Source organism: Plectropomus leopardus, chromosome 23 (genome assembly GCF_026936395.1).
Source record: "Plectropomus leopardus strain MGB_pleo_1.0 chromosome 23, ASM2693639v1, whole genome shotgun sequence".
NCBI lineage: Eukaryota > Metazoa > Chordata > Actinopteri > Perciformes > Serranidae > Plectropomus > Plectropomus leopardus.
Window position 1 is genome coordinate 13,420,397 of NC_142198.1, and position 20,290 is coordinate 13,440,686.

General features: G+C 39.9%; 2 protein-coding genes across 8 annotated transcripts in view; both read left to right on the forward strand.

Moving 5' to 3' along the window:
• rgs12a (regulator of G protein signaling 12a) overlaps positions 1-2,019 on the forward strand; it is a 52,264-nt gene extending 50,245 nt beyond the window's left edge. For both annotated transcript variants that reach the window (XM_088073260.1, XM_042512177.2), the window contains one exon: positions 987-2,019. In XM_088073260.1, coding sequence (XP_087929386.1) covers positions 987-1,276 — 290 coding nt within the window. In that variant the 3' untranslated portion in view covers positions 1,277-2,019. The remainder of the gene's footprint in view (positions 1-986) is intronic.
• Positions 2,020-3,406: 1,387 nt separating this feature from the next.
• Positions 3,407-20,068, forward strand: hgfac (HGF activator). 6 transcript variants are annotated; one of them, XM_088073761.1, is made up of 16 exons: positions 3,408-3,767; positions 4,090-4,514; positions 4,609-4,671; positions 5,050-5,156; positions 7,992-8,065; positions 8,166-8,309; positions 9,862-9,993; positions 11,580-11,690; positions 12,083-12,257; positions 13,012-13,109; positions 14,048-14,089; positions 14,236-14,500; positions 16,442-16,581; positions 16,918-17,058; positions 18,018-18,160; positions 19,748-20,068. In XM_088073761.1, the coding sequence occupies exons 2-16, from the start codon at positions 4,449-4,451 to the stop codon at positions 19,919-19,921; spliced, it is 1,875 nt and encodes a 624-aa protein (XP_087929887.1). In that variant the 5' UTR covers positions 3,408-3,767; positions 4,090-4,448; the 3' UTR covers positions 19,922-20,068. The 6 variants fall into 6 exon arrangements, with proteins under 6 accessions (XP_042368524.2, XP_087929887.1, XP_087929885.1 ...); XM_042512590.2 differs by having other exon boundaries at positions 3,407-4,514; positions 4,609-4,672; positions 5,063-5,156; XM_088073759.1 differs by having other exon boundaries at positions 3,408-4,514.
• The last annotated feature ends 222 nt before the right edge of the window (positions 20,069-20,290 follow it).

Sequence of the window (20,290 nt, forward strand, 5' to 3'; positions counted from 1 at the left end):
GTTCAGCTGCTGGAGTTCGCAGGCTGTGTTTACATCTTCACTGAACGGCAGTGAATCACAGCCAGTGCAGTGAGGAGAGTCCATGTGTTGAAGTGCTGCGTTTGAGTCACTCTGGCCTCTGTGTTTAGAGTCCAAGAGGCCACAGGGTTCACATGAGAAGTGGAGAGTTTATCGGTCGTCACAACTTCAATGCCAGCATCCTGGAAACTTTGGTTTTTTTAGCCCCCTGAGTTCACTTGCAGGAAAAGAGGGACTCTTGGAGTCCCTGTGCTCAACACACCCCCCTTAAATGTGATTTTAATGTTTGATTAACTTGCGTTTGGAGGAGCCCTCTGATGAGGTCATGCATCTCTGAATTATTTGAAATGAAGCATGAGCGGTAACGTTGAAACAGACCACATGTGACAACAAGTCAGTGAATTAACATATTTAATCCTGTTGCAATTTCATTTAGATTTGGCAAGCAAGTTCAGCAAGTTTGAGCTGAAGCGGTTATGTCATCACATTTGTCTTGACTACAGCTGTCCAGATTACACAACTATACGATTGTCAGATTACACAAACATATTAGGCGGATGTGTTCATTTGAGCGATGAAGAGTTAAAATGCATGTGCACGTGATGGGCGACAGTTTCTTGTGAAATCTCACTCAGTCGTGCTAAACATCTGGTCATCTTGTAGTCTAATGTGGAGACAGCGTTCTGCTGCCTGAAGGTCCACATGAGTCAAAGATGCACAGAGATGAAACTTGTTCTTGTCACTGTTATATAAAAGTATATTTTTGGTGACTATATGTAAAATGAGGATTGCTTGTCTACTAAACTGTTCTATTTAAAGCTGCAGTTACCAATTTTTTATGTATTATTATGTAAACAATGGATCAAATTACAATGTGAAATGTAAAAAATATAAATATAGATTAAGGCAGTCCATAATGCATGAACTCATCTTAAATCTTCCATGTCTTTCCTCTCGCTCATACACAGAGGGAGCAACAGACCTGAGCCCTGACGCCAAATCACCCACCGACAGAGCTGATGCTGCGCAGACGGCTGTTCAGGAGGTGATGGACGTGGAGGGGGTTCATCTAGAGGAGGGGACACTCGAGACATCCCAGGGAGAGGACTCTGAGCTCAGCCTGAGCTTCCAGGGCTACGTCGCCGAGCTGCGGCAGTGCCAGAGCAAGTTGAGGAACGCCCAGATGCCCCAGAACGGCCGCAACCCACCAGAGGGCAAGGACTGCAAGACAGACCTTTACAAGGCCACAATTGTCTAAAGGGAACCCCCACTGCTGCACTTTTTAAGCCTGAGGCACTGTCTTCTGAAAGGGAATTAGTCAAACAAGCGGCTGCATGTACACTCCCAAAAAAAAAAGAAAAAAAAAAAAAATCAATATTATGGTGATAGATATTGTATATTTGTTACAGATTCTGGCGTCTTCTTGTTGATTTTTAGTATTGGTTGTAATTTTTGGAAAGTGATATGTTTTGTTATGGTATAGTTTAATAATGAAGTGCAAAGCAGTTTTATTATGAGCCATGTTAGACCAAGGACAACCACGAAAGAAGCTTAAAATGAACATTTGGGTACCACTTTCAAATCAGGCTTTACAAACAGATTAAGTCGTCATTAATATGTTTATTTTAAGTCTTTTTTTTTAAAGAGGTAACTAAAATGTAAGTTATGCTAGACGATATGTATATGCCAAAGGGATTAACCATTGATTTAGCTATTAATTACAATTTATAGATGCACATTGTCAAACTACTGTTGCCCTATTAGAAGGTGGTACCCACTTTTGTTGGACCATTTACTAGGACGGACACTGTTTTTAGGATCAAAAAGGGAGGCAAATCACAATTTTCCTGTGTATTTATCTATTTTCCTGTATATTCTTCTTATGTTTTACAGATAATACATGATGGTACATTTGTTGCCTGTACTTCCTGCTTCTGTGGTTTTGAGGTTGTCCACATGTTGAATGATTAAAAAGCTTTGATGGCTGTAATTCCAACAAAACTGACCCTTTTGTTCATTATATGAGATTAATTCTGGTATTTGTGAAAGCAGGTTAGTCCTCACCATCCCACCCTAACATCTAGTAAAAGAAAACACCTCTGTTGAAGTTTACGACCCAAAGTCTTACATAAGACATTCACAGCCCTGAATTCTCCCACTTGTCATATTTTGCCAGCTAAATGTGTTTACCAAGTTAGTCAGAACGGTCAATAATTAACAATATGGTTGTCTTAGTTGAGCAATTTCCTCTTTGGAAAGCGTTACCTTCACCTGGAGTTTCGTAGTCAGTGTGGACGTGCTGTTCAGCCTCCTCTCTGTATTTTTAGCTCAGCATCTGGCGGGAGATTATTGCAGCTGGTGAAAATTAGAGGTTAGATTATGGGACTGGGGAGTTTGTCTTGACACAGCATGTCACTGCTGGAATGCTGACAACACATGAGGCCTGAAATTGGTTGCTTCACTTTCATACTTCCCTTTTTTTTTTAAAGGTGCTGTCATCGTTTAATTCTTTATTACATCAGGACTTCACTCCAGATGCTTGATACACCCCCAAATTTGGACTTATCTTAAACACTTAAGATGTAACTCAATGAGCCACCTGTGGATGTTTTAATGTCTAGACTGCTTTCACCAGGCTTCCAAACTATGCTTATGTGCCAGTTCCCAAAGTTGCCACTTTAGCACTGTGTGTGATGGGCTAAAACTAAAGGATTGTACCATTTTTTCCCCTTAGTGATTGCCATGCAACATTCTGTCCTCTTGCATATACTTTTCCTCCCATTTTTATATATGCAAGAGTGCAGAATAAAACAAAAACCAGCACTCTTGCGTTTAAAAAAATAAAAATAAATGAAAGAGTGCTGACTTTTATATTTTTTAAAGGACCTGGTTAGCAAAAACAGTTCAGTTTTGGCAAACATTTACATGAGTCATGCACATCACTGTTCTAAATTTAGATTTGGTTATGTTTCTTGCAGGAATTGTTGCTCAGGAAATGTTCAAATACTGGAGGAAATTTGATAATCCAATGACAATTCCTGTTTTTAAAAGGGATGCATATTAATATTGGCACGCCAAAAAATGAACAATCAGAATCGGCCAACATGCTTTTTGTTATTTTGCACAATGAATAAATGTGACATACACTGAAAAACAGTGTATTGTATATCTCCATCTGCTGGTGGACCATCACAATAAAAGCATGCATTATATGACGTCAATTTACCTTCAGAGACTTGATGATCACTATAATTAGGTGGAAAAGATATGGATGACAGTTAAGGATTTGTGAACCTCTAAAATATTTATCAAAACGCAGATAAGGTAGATAGCATTGCGTTTTCCACATCTTCCTTTAATGTGGCCCAGATGTCAAAAACTGCCGAATCGGAAGTTACGAATCGAAAGCTAACTTCTACGTCGTCGTTATCCACGCTATCTGAGTTAGCCCATGTAGCCTGGAACTAGCGTTAGCTGAAATTAGCGTCAGGCTAAATTATTAAAACTGGTTAAACTGGTTTCATATGACTTTAACTTAATCATATTCGACCTTCTAATGAAAGTGTTATTTTCCCCGTGTTTTTGTTACTACATCGTAAATCGCTTTGTAAAATATTCGTCATATCGTTACTAACACTTGACCGTTAGACTAGCGTAGTATGCTAATTGCATTAACCCCGTTATGTTGGCGTTGACCTAAAGTTCACCTGCAATTTCCGACTGACGATAACCGTGAAGAACTGTCAAAAGTAGGTATTAATATTTACACACATTTATTAACAAAACCCATTTACAACCACACAAAACAGACAGCGAAGATAGTTTCGCATTGGTATTAGCTCTCCCAAATTAGCTAACGTTATCTGAATATTCACCCGCTGTTAGCGGCTCATGATTACCATTATCACACGTGCAAAATCCTGTCAGCAGTAAGTATTATTTATAAAGACCTCATTAAAAACCAAACCAGTTTACAACCAGACAATAAAAAGCAATTTAATTGGATATACTGCGGCACCAGCAAAAAGTAACGCCACACCGGAGTAACGCGTTAACGTTACATGTTCCCAGAGACTGCAGAGGAGGGATTTTGCAGCCTGGCGGCCCCCACCTCTGTCTCTACTTCTGCAAAGTTTTGTCTGTCCTCTCTCCGGGGACAACTTCACAGTGACAGACGCTGGGCGTCTTCAGAGGAGGTGAAGAGGGAACTCCAGTCGGGACATAAGATGCCTCAGAGATAGACAAGCCTAATGACGCAACGGGTTTACTCAATACAGCTTGAAATTGTGAGGGACAGGATAATACTTGCAGAGTTTCCTATGACCAAAAGCAGGCTGAGGACTCGGAAACTGTCAGATATAACGTGACAGGCAGAGAGACCCTGCTCCCACTTCTGGAAACAATCTTCTCCGGACACCAGGGAGCAACAGATGCAAACTTTCGAGATGGCATACCTGATATTTCTTTTTCTACCTTGTGTTTTCAGCACGCGGGAGGTAAGTTTAAGCATTTCATGCGCATTTTCTTTTATCCATTTTGCGTGCGTAAAAAGCAATAAAAAGTGCAACAACTTTTCTTTCTCGTTTCTAGCGCATATTCGTCCCTGGGTATGAAACAGTCATCTCCAAAGAGCCCTACAGGGAGAGTAGGAAAGGTAGGTTTTACTTCAGTGCTGTGTTTGATTTAGTGGAGAAAAGAGGGAAGGGGGTGCACATTGACCTGGCAGTGAATGTGATATATTTCTCAGCTGTAGTAACAGAGACAGTGGTTTTTGCAACAAAAATCTAAAGCATGTGGGAGCTGGTGCTTGTATAGGTCTGTAACCTGTCTTGTAACAGCATGATTGAGCTTTCTGGGGAGAGGATCATTGTTTTCCTGTTCTCTGATCAGAGCTGTGTGCAAAATCAAAGGAGTCTCTGTGTGTGAGGTGCAGGGGGAAACCGCACATATGTTTTTCAGACATTTTCTGATTCTTTTGTGTTTTTGCCCATCTGTGCTCACTGAAAATCACTGACAGCTCTTTTTTTTTTCGCTCTGATGCCAGTTCTTACTACAACGGGCAAAGAATGCAAATTCCCATTTCGTCAGGGTGGAAGGATTCATCATCACTGCCTCACCATACTATCCTCAAGACCATGGTGAGTCCTTATTAGCCAGCCTGTCTGGATTTACTGTTTTGGTTACACAAACAACCACTAATGTGCGCGTAATCACACAAAGTTACCACACACTTGCGTTGGACAACACCTGACAGGTAGAAGTGCTGCCGAGTCATATCACTCACAAACCGCACACCTTGTCTACGACACTCTCACACATATTGCAGGTGTTACGTCACAGCTGTTTGCATGACAGGACCTTAAATTGAACAAAACTCTGGTATTTTCCATCAGTGCAATGCAGTAGCCGCAGTGAATTGCTGAAGGGACACTAATGCAGTGTGTAATTTGGTTGTGTAGTCGCACCCAATTACAGCTTGCAGTAATAAAGGATTTAAAGAACTGTGTCATCAGGAAACATAATGCAATATTTAATGAGGTAATGAGCTAATTTGTTTTAATAAATTGATCATTGCCGAATCGTTGGTGGGCCTTGTCATGATTTGTGTGCCTCGACTTGAACATCATAATATTATAATAACCAGCAAAATTTAAAGGTGATGTAAGACAGAATGTAGAAAATCCACTTACAGATGTAATTCAGATCAGGGTTTCCTCTATCTTTAAAAAGGCTTCAAATACATTGAATCAATTAATCATAAAATAAGGCCTTAATTGATATTAAATTGACTTAAATACATTTTGTGAAAGTCTAATAAATGCTAAGATATGGGAAATAGGATATTTTTTTTCTGACGTTGCATTGTTAAATCTAAAAATAATTGGTAACATCCTTGTTTTTGTTGTAAATAATGTAATAAATTCCTTTCATGGTGGGAATCCAAGCAGTGTAATGTTATAGGCAGATTGAGAAACACAAAATCGCCCACAAATCAGCCAAAAATGCCAGATATTTCCCACTTCTGATGGTAAACCAAATAATTTTATGATCATATAACATATACATTGTCTTCCATTCCACTCTGAAAATGGTTGTTTTGTCAACATTTGCCATAGATAATCTTAACCTTTTCACGCGACTAAAACTGTCACGTTTTATGTTAAAATAAACATTTGAACAAAATAAAATTGTTCTTCAATTCATGGGCATTAGAAAATTGGTCATTGGCCGTAACCACTTAGTTTGGATTCACCAAAGTCACACATAATACAAACTAACGAGCAGATTGAAGCAACAGGAGACCGGCAGCTCCTGCGTTCAGTGAGCTAAAATTTTTCTCACTTGAGTGTGGTGGCTTTGACGGGAGCAGAGTCGGGAACTGAGGCCCTCAGCAGCTTCTGTGTCGGACTTCAGACTGCTTTTCAAAACTCAGGGCATGCCGACTGACATTTACTGTATCTAATACACTGACTATGGATAAGTATCCCATACAACCCCACTAACAAAAAAATCTGAACTATCCCTTTAAAGTGTAACTACGGCTGAAGTTAGTATACACTAACCACTTCCTGCAGTTTATCCGAAGGGTGAATAAACAGCTGTCACAGTTCAACTGTCATTTTTATTGCTTCGGATTTTGACACAGCAGCAAAATGTTTTTATTAGATGTTTTTATTTTGAAAGGAAAAAAACTTGCTGAAGGGCTTTCCAGTCATCATTCCTTGGAATTGAAACAAGAAGGGTGGGTGCCAGCAAGTTGGAGCAACTTGAATGCAATTATATATGGCCCAACGTCTCTGGTCCACCTACACATAAAGTTACTGCAATATGACCCTGCATGCTTTTGCGATGTGCTCATGAGCTTGATGTCGAGATAGGGTTGTCATTGTGTACTGCAGATTCAGTGAGCGGTGCACAAATATGCTGATGATACTTTGATTAAAGAAGTAGATGATTCACAGAGTTATTGAGTGCCACTGGTTATAGTTTAGAGAGGTTTTTTTTTTTTTCTCAGACTCAAACTGGCTTCAAAAATTGCTGCATTTACGTCACAGATCTTCAGCTTGTTAGTACTTGTAGGTTTGAAAGGTGTCATTTTGGGGTGGATAAAATCCTCTCCCATTTAATTTAATGTCACAGTATCAGTATGTGGAGAAGTCTGAAGAAGAGCATTAGCTTGACACATTACTTGTGGATGTGTTAATAAATTAAGAGAGCTGCAGTGTGCAGACCTTTCTGTTTACAGTATCAGTATCATGACTGTGAAACTGTTAAAGCTTAAAAAAATCCAGATTGTTTTTTTTTGGCTGCACAAAATAAATCAATCTAAATAATTTATTAATATAATATATTATTATATTATATTCAGATAATATATAATATAATAAATGGGAGTTTTTTTTTTTTCAAAACTGGCATTTTTCCATTAGGCATATTTTAATTTGCACAATTTGAGGGTTATTTGAAACCCGCTTAATAACATCCATCCTGAGGAGGACGTGAATATCTGTTCCAAATTTTATGGCTATCAGTCCAATTGCTTTTGGGACATTTAACTCAGAACTACTTTTGTCAAGCTGCCCGTGGCGCTAAAGGGAAAGTCAGGGAATTAAACAAAGAGGAAATAATTAATTTTTCTGAGAACCATGAATGCCTTTACAAAATGCGATGAAAATCAGTCCAAGTGGCAAACTGACCGACTGAGAAAACCATTTATGAGCTTGGCTGAAAATCCAAAATTGCCATAAAGCGGTCCTCCTCATTCATTTGAAACGTTCTCCTTCATGGCCTCATACATTTAGAGGTGTTAAAAGGAAGGATACCTCAGCATAAATGATCTCTGATAGCTGATGAATTTCTCACGGTCACATTGTTTTATTGTGCAACCCTTATTTAGTCACAAACGTTTCTTCTATTTGTAATGCAGGTGACGGACTGGTGACTGTATCATATGTCTGACTCTTCTGTTGCAGGTGCTCCCTGACGCACAATTTTGATCGAGACCGGCAGTGGGGCTTCTGCGCACTCGATAAAACTCAGTCGGATGGTTAGTTTACCAAACACACAAGTGCATTTAATAAGATAATACTTTTATTATGTTACTGTATTGTTTGTTGTCTGATTGTGTTTTTCTTGGTGCGTTTTAGTTTTGGTCCACTCGTCACGCAGAGTCACAGATCCATGTCAGGTGAATCCATGTGAAAATGGAGGCGTCTGCATGTCGATCCCACACAGACGCTCGTTCGAGTGCTCCTGTCCTGAGAGCTTCACTGGGAGACTCTGTGAGCAGAGTAGGTACACCTGATGATGATTATTATTTACTGAATTCATTCATTCATTTTGAAACAAGTTTTTTACCGGAGAATTTTGTTGTGCACATCAGGCTGCTTACTGTCAATCATGTGACAGCCACAGAAGGAAACAGAAGTCTCTGCCAGGAAATAATTCCCTGGAAACTTGTCAACTTATGAACTCTATCATCGGTTTCATGACATTTAAAGGAAACGAGCGAAACACGGATATAATTTCATTCTGTAAACTACATTTCCAAACATAACTTAAAATGAGCCTCACTTCATTCTTGAACTCTGACAAAAAAAAATCTCTGTTAGTTTTGTTACTTGAATTTAGTTGAATGAACAATGTCTTGGTCTTGGGCTCAGCTATAGAGTGCTGCAGGGGTTAGGGTTTTATTTTTTGTTGGTCGACCCAGAAATGAACATCACCCTGGTTCCCTCAATAAAAAGCCTCTGGGTTTTTTTCCATTGGATTTTGAATAATTGCACAAAATAAGCTCTGTGGTAAACAAAACATTTCTGATACTTACACGTTTTCTTTGGCAAGATAGTCTTCAAAAATGAACACCACTTTTAATTTTGTTTTTTTTTTGTAAGTATAAATGCAGTGCAAAAGTAAAATGTAACGAACGAACCATGCTACAGTCCCACGATTTTAACGCTGCCAACACTACAAGGCTGTAAAGCTGTGCTCGGTGTGATGATGTTCTGCAATCTCACATAGTCGCTTGCCAGCAATCACCTTTTTTAACACATGTAAAAGCATCAAAGTTCATGAGTGAGGTAGTTATGCCACAGAACAAAATGTGGAAGTTTCTTAAGCTTGTCTTAACCACACGCTTTTGAGGCATCTAAACAAAATATTTATGGCTAGCACCAATTTTGTACTTGCTGCTTCAGTCCTTTAACACAGATTCTTCAGCTAATGTAAGATGACAACGTGTTTGGGAAATTCATCGTTAAAACAATGTAGTCTTGAGCAGAACTTGATTTGCTTTGGACCTGGTCTTGGACTTGACATAGACTCGGTTAAGTTGGTCTTGACTACAGCCCTGTGAAGCAGAAGTTCTGTCAAATGATCCTGTTTTTGAAAGCTTTGGAAGGACTTTAGAAATCAACCTCATGTTAAGATTGTTATGTCTAAAAAAGATTAAAAAACGTATTTTATGTGACATGCTTTGCATAATCATGAAGTGCACATGGGTGCTATTTATTTATTTTCATTTGAAATAGTTTTTGTCAGACTTTTATATCTAAAATCAAGAATGAGGTTTCATGCTCTACTTCTCTCTCTTACGTGACCTAAAGAAGTTTCGCCTTCAGTGTCAGAGTTCTGTTATGAGGTTTCACTCTGCATCAAAGTCATTTAAATCACAATCACACATACCCAAAATGGAAAAAGACACACAAAAATGTATCCGCTTTAAATGCATCTTGCGCAGCTCAGCCATCAAACTTTGCTCTGCACGCTCTATTGAGCTCCTCAATCTCCTCTCACATTTCAACCTATTGCCTTTTATGTGTTGTGTCGGCTTTTTTTTTTCAGAGAAGTGCTATGAAACCGTACACCTGCGCTATTATGACATCGGAGAGTCTTGGGGACGAATTCACCTCCGTAATGTGGAACAGTGCACATGTGTGGCAGGGGAAATCAAGTGTGAAAGAGTTCGCTACACAAGTAAGATGTGCTTTCTGCTGTTGCTCTGCTTCAGCTGTGTCTTGTTTTTTTCCTCTGGGCTCGGCTTTTGTTGAGATGATGATAGGGAAACCAAGTAAGAAAATGTATCTGCAACCACTTAAACACAAACTGCTGAACTGATGATCAGTTAGGTAAACTTTCTTTACATGTAGTTAATAAGAGTTTGCTAATTTTGCAGCAGACACTGAGTATTTTGCAGATATACTACATGTACATTACACCTGATATACAGACAAAAATGGAGAAAAATGCACTTTACTGTAAGACACCTTTAGGTTTTTTGATTTAATAAACCTTTCCTTACTTATCAAGCCTGTAAAGATACAAGTGTCAGGTTTCCTCCCAGCCTGGAGACATTCTCTTTCTCTTTGATCGTGGCTCCATAGTTACAACACAAACCTTGCCATGGAAGAATAGACAGATTATATGACTCACTGTGACTCAGGAGTGGTGTTTTAGGACACACCCCATGGGTCCGTAAGGTGCTTTCATCTCATTGGGGGGATGTTCGTGGGCATTTAACGGATTCCCTGGCATAAAAGAGAAAGGCACTAAGGTAGTTTCATGCTCCCTGAGCTGAAACTGTCTTTTGTCACGATGGTAGGGGCTTATTTTACAGCAGAAAAAAAATCTGTAATTCAACCTAAATGCACCCCGAATGTCCTTTGACTTGGCTTTCAAATTAAATTAGACTATATTTTCATTTCGCACTGACATTAAATTTCTATTTTTTGGCTCATTCAAACTATAGTAAGATAAATTAAATACTTTAAACACGTTTGGACGCAGAGGCTTTGCACTTTAGATGACCCCAATGCAGATGTGGTGTTACTGTTCTCCAGCACATTTCGCAGAGGTTGCAGTACATCTTCAGGGAATACTCAGGGGCAGATATACTACATGTACATTAAATTAGAACACATGGCCAGTTTGCGCTGTGCTTTTTACGCAATTGGTAAAGAAATCAAAAATTCAAATTTCAGTTTTGAAGTTTCTTTTGTTCATACTGCATTAATTGATTTTCCTGCCACTTGAGGTCAGCACAGCATGCTGTAGATGTAACACTGACACACAGTATTATTGTCCTTTACAGTTTACATTGCGATCATGCAGGCAAATAGTTTCTTATTTATACAACCAGCAGACCAACTCCTGAGAGGAATATCTGGTTCTTTAGCTGCTAAATGCTCCCCTATGTTTACCAGCTATGTGCTAACTTTTTCTGTCTAGTGTCTGGTGCTGGCCACGTGGTGTACAAAGACTTTATCATAGTATTATTTTGTTGTTGAAAAGAGCTGCCTGTTGTGGTTGAAAAAGAAGCCATGAAAGCGGTGTAAAGTAAAAAGTCAGGTATTTCCCTCATGATAAGCAACAAACTTACCATATATGATAAATGATGTGTCTATGTTCCAGACTTGTTTCAGCTGCCCCCAAATGGACAAAAAATCACTTAATGCAGCTTTATGCCATTTGTAAAACAGACATATTCTGTTATATAGCTTACTCTGGAAATATACAGTATGTATGGTATCAAGACGTGACCAGTTTTGCCTTTATGTATCTAGTGTGCCGTTCAAACCCTTGTCACAATGACGGAACGTGTCGAATGATCACAGCCACCGGCAAGAAAGTATGTAACTGCAGACGTGGCTACAGCGGTCCGTACTGCGGCCTCGGTGAGTAAAAGAAGCACTAAAGTGTTTCTCTGAATTTGTGTCCTCTTGTGTATTTTGCATGTGCACATGTTTATACAGTCCATGTGTTTCCATGCATGTGTGTGTGTGTGTGTGTGTGTGTGTGTGTGTGATAATGGTTTGTTTAATGATGGCAGGTGAAGACATGAGCAGGTTGCTTAACTTGTACTCGTGTTGAAACTACTGCACGGAGAGTTTTTTAATAATTTTTTGGACTGATATTAGAGCGAAAGAAAGGGATCTGTCATCACACATCTGAATGCTGTCTGATTGCATTCATTTTGTTTACATACCTGTGTTATGCAGAGCAATTGAGACATGATTATTTGTTTTGTGTGTTTCCGCCTGTGGTTTGTGTATACGCGTGTGTGCAGAGCCGGAGACAGAGTGCTATAACAACAGGGGCACAGATTACAGAGGGGTGGTGAGCACTACGGTGTCCGGCGTCCGGTGTGTGGCGTGGAACTCAGACCTGCTGTATAACGAGCTCCATGTGGGCACGGTGGTTGGCTCACCCCTCAGGGGCCTCGGCAAACACTCCTACTGCAGGTGTGTGTTGAGACATCCTGCTTGTTCTGGTTGTAGTCACATTATGAGTAGATGTTTTGTGGTTTCTAAAGCATCAAGTGGCTTATCTTCAACACCAGATTCCCTTAAGCTTTTCACATAAATTCTACTTAAAAGCTGCAATATCCAACTTTTTACCCTAGCACAGCTGCCTGCTCATTGTACCCCTTATCTGGGAAGTTCATGTTCCAACACTTGTCGCTCATGTGGATGAACCCTCAGAGGAAGTCGACTCGGAGGCAACCAGCAACAATAAAACCACCGTGAGCATTAAAGAAGCACACGGTGGATTCAGCCTGTGTATGATTTTAAAAAAAAGTATCTCTTCAACATTCACTTTTCTTCTAATTCTTAGCACTTTCCTCAGCCGTTGCTATGACTACCCAGCTGCCATATGGCAGACCCACAGCAAATGGCATGTTCTCCAAAACATCAAAGAAAAGCCCATTTCAAGCAAACACACAAATTTGTACACAAGAGTGTGTGAAAGGCTTGCACTCGGATGTGCCTTTATTGGCAGTTAAAAAGTTCCATATTGCAGCTCAGTGAAACATTACTCCTTATTATTTAAACAAAATGTGTGAAATCAAAAAAATCGTTCACAGCCTCCACGTTCAAAAGTGACAGAGCTCCTGTAAGCCATTTAGCTGCTGCACTGCGCTGAGTAATGTGTGGTGTTAAAAACAATGGTGCGGCACCTACACACACTCTGTCCATTGTGTTTCTGTGTGCGTAGAAACCCAGATAAAGACAAGATGCCGTGGTGCTACACGCTAATTGACGGCGCCATCTCCTGGGAGTACTGTGACGTCCCCTCTTGTGTGATGCCTGTGTGTGAGTAAATGGGGCACAGGAAGGGCGTTTTGTCGTGTTTTTTTGTTGTCATTAGGCTAGTGGACGTTGGACGTATTTTGTCAGACAAGATAATAAATCATAGGGCGTTAAGGAACCTAATTGCATGTGTAATTAGTGTGTAATGTCGGTCATTTAATCACTGAACGTGTGTATTGATATGCTTTGCTGCTCTGCAATATGGTTAAAGTGTAATATATGTTAGCTTCATGTGACACGTCAAAACAGCTTCTTTTTGTTGTCTTTCTTTGCTCGCACTGGCAATAAATTCTTGCCGACCCTAAAATATTAATCCCTTTCTTTCAGTTAATCAGTGCCCTTACTTAAGTCAAAGCCAAAAAAGTTTTTTTGTCTGTATGTACCTCATCAAGGATGGTCATTTAGTTGCCCTTATTATAGACCCTTGTTTTAATGTTGAACTCATCTTCATAAAGTATGAAGAGCTGAAACTATTCACCAAAGCCACTCGAAGCATCATTTTCATATCTTCGCTCTTGCAGCCTTGATTATGTATCACAGTCAGCGACAAATTCAAAACACCTCATTAAACACTTTTAATTAGAAATCCAGTGTTTGTGATAAAAACAGAAAGCGCGGAGAATACAGCTAATCTCCGTTGAGTCACGCCGCACTGAAAAGTTGAATTCAGCCAAGTTGGCTGGTTTTGGCTGAGCTTTTTTTAAAACGTGGGCTAGATGTGATAAGGGGGAAATAAAGCATGACTCACCCTGAATCAACATGTCATGTCAGGTGCAGCCAAATGTTTATGTGGTGAGTGGGATTTTGCACAGTTGGCTGTATGCACACAATCCAAAAGCTTTTGCCCTCCTAAGCATATGATTTTTAGCATGAGGTTGCTCTGTTACACTGACATTATCACCCTATAGAACAGCTTTTTTTTTTTTTCTTGCTTCTTGCAGGGGAGAATCAACCTGCGACAAAAATGAAAATATTCAGAAGAGGTATTAAGGAAGTGTGTAGCAACATATTCTAGCTGTTAGATCAGTTTGTAGTACTGTAGTTTTTTCTAGTTCTTTTTGCAGCTTATAGTAGCAACTATGTCATAGTTTGTAATAATCATGCCCTTAAACTTGTTTTCTTCATGCAGCTTCTGCACGAAGGATTATTCCGTTTAACACACTGCCCGCCATTAAAAAACCGAGGCCCCCCAAGACAGCCAAAAAGCACGTGTGTGGGAAAAAGCACAAGAAGAGGTTGTCGATTGCCAGGGGGAGGATAATGGGCGGAAACTCAGCTCTGCCAGGTACTCACCCCTGGATGGCGGCCATTTACATTGGACAGTCAGACTTCTGCGCCGGCACTCTGATCTCCTCTTGCTGGATCGTCTCTGCGGCTCACTGCTTCTTCCGCAAGTATGTTATGAAAGCACTTAAGCTGCAATGGATGTTAATATTTGTATTTATGTCCCTACAGAAAAGGAGAAGGTCTTGTAGCCTTTTTAAGTCAACATATAGCACATACAGTTAAGCTGTAACAAAGTGTGAAAAATGTCACAAAGTCTTTCTGAAACTTTGGAACTAAAAATCCATTTTGTACTCTTGGAGGCCGTTTTCAGCCCGTCTATAAAAGGCTGAAAACGCTCAGTTTGAGTCATCAATGAATGGATCAGAGGAGAGCATTATTTTTACTGATTCTGACCGTTGCTCTGCAACAAGAGGTCGCAACGTGATTCAGAGACTTTGACCCTTCAGCATCACAGCTTTATGAACACACTATATTTAGACAAGCATGCAGTTCGAGGAAAACCTAAAAACGTCTCACGCACAGATGCTGTTTACATGCATGTGCATACATTTCCCTTTTGATGTCGGCAGACAGGCATGTGTAGTCATGTTCAAGTTCAAATATCTTCAGCCAAAATGTTACATCACGTAAGTGGATATCACTGGCAGTGTATGGAAGTGCGTTTATCTTCAGAAAGCTGCTGTTTGAAAAAAAGGATACAGCATATGATCTCTAAAAGGCTTCCTTCGAAACACGCTGTCACGCACAAATGTTGTTTAAAGCAGAGCAAGAGTTCACTATGTTCTTTACACCAAGGCCCCTCACCAACGCTGCTCAGCCTTGTTTCTAAATTTTCCCAGCGGCCGTCACGGTGTTGCAATGAAAAAAAGTCCCTTGTCCTTAAAAGCATTTTCCCCACAGGCCACTATTGTTGACAGGAGACCACAAATTGCAAACAAAGTCAATTATGAGACTTTCTATCATAACGTTTTTATCCTTGAAGGTATTATAACTGTAAAACTATCTTTGAGCAGAGAAAAGTGGTTTAAAAAATGTGACATCATCACAATGTAAAGCGTAAAGGCTGATCGGGAAGTCGGGTTCCCGGAAAAACACTCCTGTGCATATTTAGTGGGCTGCATACTGCAGAAGTAAAGCTTGAAACTTTTTGTAGGGCTGCACTCGACTCAGAATTATGCCAGTTGAATGGAATTTGGCTGTTGAAATATGAATATTCAACGATTCATTTTGTTTTCCATACAAAGTTTTAAAGTTTGAACTGGATCAGCGGGATGTTCAATGTGACAGAGGCATTCATGTAATATAGTAAACAAGCTACCGGTGCTAATGATGGGTAGGAAATGTGCAGCAACATACTAGATATCAAACAAAAGCCAGAGACTGTATCTTATAAGTTGCTTTGAGCTGTAAATTCACCACCTCTCAGCAGAAGGTCTCTCCTCTCTCATCCTCTGAGCTGCTGTCTGTATGTCCGCACTTTGCTTTGTTCCATAGAGAACAGTGAAAGTCAAGAGCACTCACTCCGCAGCTAAATCTGGAGAACAAAACGCCCCAGAAGTACACTGCACAACACAGCAAAAAAACAAACCAAAAAACTCCCCCCTAAAATTGACAGCCCTACTTTTTTGGTTTATACGCCAGGCGAGCATTTACAGCAAATAAGTGTTGAGCATCATCAACAACTTACTCGAGTTTTAGCTTCTTTTAGAGACTTGCAAGCAGTGGAAGTAGAAGTGTCACAAGCTCATTAAAGCACATTTTAAAATGGAAAGCGTTTATTTTCTGGGGAACATAAATGACAGATTTCATCAAAATCTGCCCTTTAGATTTTAATAGCTCTTGTGCAAACATGTAAACTTGAGATTAATGGTGGTTCTAAACGAAAGGTCATGGGGTTCATCCTCATCATTCACAGCAAAGTTCACGAAAATTCAGCTGGGTGTCGTCGAGGTAACTTGGCTCTGGAATAAAATGTTGGACTAACAGACGGTCACGAGTTTTTTGAGTATGTAGTTTGCATCGACTGATAATAGTGTGTCTTTCTTCAGCCCTCTGAAGTCTCAGATTCGAGTTGTGCTCGGCCAGCAGAGATACAACGTCACCGATCCCAACACCAGGACATTCGGAGTGGAGCAGTACATCTTTCCAAAACAGTTCTCGGTGTTTAATCCAACACTACATGACATTGGTAAGCAGTAAAATGCACACACACACACACACACACACACACACACACACCAGTGACTCACATAAACTAGAAGACCTCCTGTCTCCATTCAGAAACACACAAACTCACCCCAGTCTGCGTGCACAGCTGTGCGTCACTGAGCAGCTGTGTCCCTGTGCTCCCCCGCATGAACACACACATTCTCACGTATACACACACATACACACACACACACTGGCTGTTGGGTGTGCCATTTTCATTGGGCATTGGAGTCTCCAAGTCTGCCACTTGTTTCATCATTTTAACTCCACTTTTTGTTGCACGGCTGTTTCATAACATTGCGTTTCTGTTTGGCAGTTCTGGTCAAACTGGCGAAGAAGGACGGGCGATGTGTGAGGAGAACCCCGTTCATCAGACCCATCTGTCTCCCAGACAAAAGCATGACGTTCCCTGATGACTACTGCTGTGCTATTAGTGGCTGGGGACACATGCATGAGAGTGAGTGATGAGGAAATCATTTCAGTGTCATCATGTTAACACCTGTCTTCATTCATACGCTGGAACAGATGGTTTATGTGGTATGAGCAGCGCAACGCAAATAAATAATTAATTTGTTTGTATATTCAGAGCAGAGCCAGTGTTGTTTTGCACTTTAGCTTCACTGTGACAGGAGTTTTGTCTTTACTGTCAATGCACTTGTTCTAAGCATGATGTGTGCAAATGCATCACTATGACTGTGTGTAAATTTCTTATAAGATTCTTATAAACTACTGACTTCCAAAAAAAAATGATTTACTAAACTTGGTTTTACCATTAAAATCTGACAACTTAGAAATGTCTTAGTTAGTACAGACGCTAAAAATGTGGGATAACACCAGAGCTGGCAACCATTCAAAAGCAACAACCTATATTTGGCTCTGACGTCTGGATACAGCTACATATTTTGGTATTTATTACAGGACAGTTATTTTAGTTATGATTTAATGTGTTGTGTTTGTTGATTTGTCACTTAATGGCTCCTGTGCACCCACACAGGTGTTTTGATTGGCTTTTGCTAAATAAAAATTTTGACAGGTTGAAATTTGGAGGGAGCTGAGCTGGAAAAATTACGTGTTGTCATACAATAATAATAATAACTGTGTTAATTGTTCCGCCCTGACAGATGATGACGCAAAAAGGAGAGTGAGGGCGATGTTAATAAAGCACAGTCAGTTCACGCCCACACAGTCAGAGAAGCGGTCTAATCAGACAGCATGAGCGGAAACACCTGTGTGGGTGGGCTATGGGTGTGTTGAGGCCTTAATTACAACGTGTCGACAAAATAATTGAAAAATCAATAATTAACTGACAACTCAAAGTAACAGTAAACACTTTATTTTCAGTGACTATGGGGGGGGGGGTTAACAAAATTTCAACTTATTGTAATGTAATGAGTTATTTCTGCTTTATTTTGACAGAGGCAGAGGGTTACTCTAGTCTGCAGGAGGCTGGAGTGAGACTGATTTCTCATGACGCTTGTAGGAAGCCAGATGTTTATGGCAACCATGTCACTGCTGACATGATTTGCGCGGGGCTCAACGGCTGTGTCGATGCCTGCCAGGTAGGAAAACATTTTGAAACAGACTGATTCAATCCAAACCTGTCAAGTGGATGGGTATGTCAGGGTAAAAAAAACCCAAAACAAATGAAAGCATCTTAGAAAGCTTATTTTGTCAGACATAAGCGCCATAACTTTTTATAGTTTGAGGTGGATTGTGTTGTTTTTGTGAAATGTAATTTAAAGAATTCCAGTTTACATGATTTGATAATAGCTACGTCAGATGTGTTGACCTTAACTCATCACCTCTTTTAATCTTTAAACTCCCACGTTTGCATCAGCTTCATCAGTTGGTTCCATTAGCCACATAACGGCTACACCTGTTAGTTAAAGAAGTATTTCTCTGCTGGAAAGATGGTCTTTTCATAAAACTATGCTGTTTATGTAGTAGAAAGATGCAAATACTTTTAAAATTGGTGCTAAATTAGTGGAGAAAACAGAGGAAAGGGGCTTTGGCATTCTCTTTTGCTATAGAGGTAGAACACCTACAACTACCAGAATGCACTGCGCTGCAGCAGACCTATAAACGCTCCCACTGGTGAGTGATGTGATGAACACTTGTCCGGTTTGACACAGTAATTTAAAATATGTTTCTAAAAACAAGTAATGGGTAATCATAATACATTTAATAAAAGCAGGATTTCACGAAACAGAAAACAGTATGGTGCCCACTTCCTGTTTACAGATTCTCATATTACAGCCAAACAGGACACTAAAATGTGTGTCTGAAGACATTTTAGGACAGAAATAGACAATACAGTAGTTAAGTTTTACAGTTTTATCTGAGTTTGAGAGAGAGGGGACAGGTCTTTCTCAATCTGCTCCATGATGGCGGGCATACAAAAATGCAAAAGTACAATCTGTTGTTCAAACAACGCCCTTAGAGCCAGCAATTTTTTTTATTTGAGTTTACTACAGTTCATTTTCACACTCTATCCATATTGTTAAGATACAAAGCTGGTTGCTTTATTATTATTTAAATGTCCTTTTAATAGGTGTAAATATGTAGTAAAAATATCTAGTTTGTGTTTTGCACCCCATTTTAATTTAGTTTGAATAAATCTCCACCTTGTAACTGCTTACCATAAGACAAGTTTAAGTTTAATTTATGAAGAGCTTGGGCAACTGTCTTCTGTTTTGTTTAGTCTGATTGCATTGGAGTGTTGGAAATTACGACTGATCATAAAAATGTTCAGGGCAAAATAGACTCCTGGAGCCCACACAGTTGCTGAGCTCCTCCCCTGGCTCTGAAAGGGTCAATATCAGAAAGATGACTCGCGGTATCAGAGTTAACGGCATTTAAGATGGCAGCAGGGATTCCCCTGAGTGAAGTTAGCGAGGGTCTGAACATCGCAGAGATGTCTGCAGCCCCAGACTACCTACTCAACCTGCGGTGTAAAAATATTTAAACTCCCATCTCTTAAATTAAATGTCACCGTTATCTGTTTACCTCCTGGGTAGAGCGCAATTTTTTTATATTAGCTTTCAAGTGTGTGACTCAGCTGTTTGTGTGACTCGGCTTTGATCTGTGCATGTATGTTTATGTGTGTGGACTGGATCTACTGTTTTTTTAAAACTGTGTTTCCCCAGGGCGACTCCGGGGGCCCTCTGGCTTGTGCGAGGAATGATGTCAGCTTCCTGTATGGGATCATCAGCTGGGGAGAGGGCTGCGGCCGCTCTGGAAAACCGGGTGTTTACACCAAAGTGGTCAACTATATCGATTGGATCAATTCAGTGATCAGACGCAAACCCAAGGCGTCATGAATGAACATTACCTGGAAATTAGCTTTAATATATGTGATATTTTACTATAATGTATTCGGTTTTTATTTGTAATGCTTGTGGAAGTTTATAGGTTATCTTTTTTAACTGTGAAACATTGTGAGACTGAATAAACCGTTACTGACTTGATGAAGCTCTGAGTGTAATTAAGACACATGAATTTATACTGTTTTAGGTAGTTGAAGTATTTTTGAAAAACAATCCCAACTCTAGGTGCACTTACAAGCTTTTCCTGAAGCTCTCAACAATGTCACAAAGGATCAAGAACAGTCAATTAAGACACTAACTGTGAAACTGTAAAGTGAACTGAAAAATATAACATCTTAAGAGTTGCCAAAATCTTTTCTTGCC

What these genes read in the sequence shown, in the direction of transcription:
- hgfac (XM_088073759.1), top strand. Translation starts at nt 4,449, where the DNA reads ATGCAAACTTTCGAGATGGCATACCTGATATTTCTTTTTCTACCTTGT. An exon ending in CCTACAGGGAGAGTAGGAAA is followed by an intron (nt 4,672 to 5,049) that starts GGTAGGTTTTAC and finishes CTTTTTTTTTTC; the next exon opens with GCTCTGATGCCAGTTCTTAC. An exon ending in CGGTCCGTACTGCGGCCTCG is followed by an intron (nt 11,691 to 12,082) that starts GTGAGTAAAAGA and finishes GCGTGTGTGCAG; the next exon opens with AGCCGGAGACAGAGTGCTAT.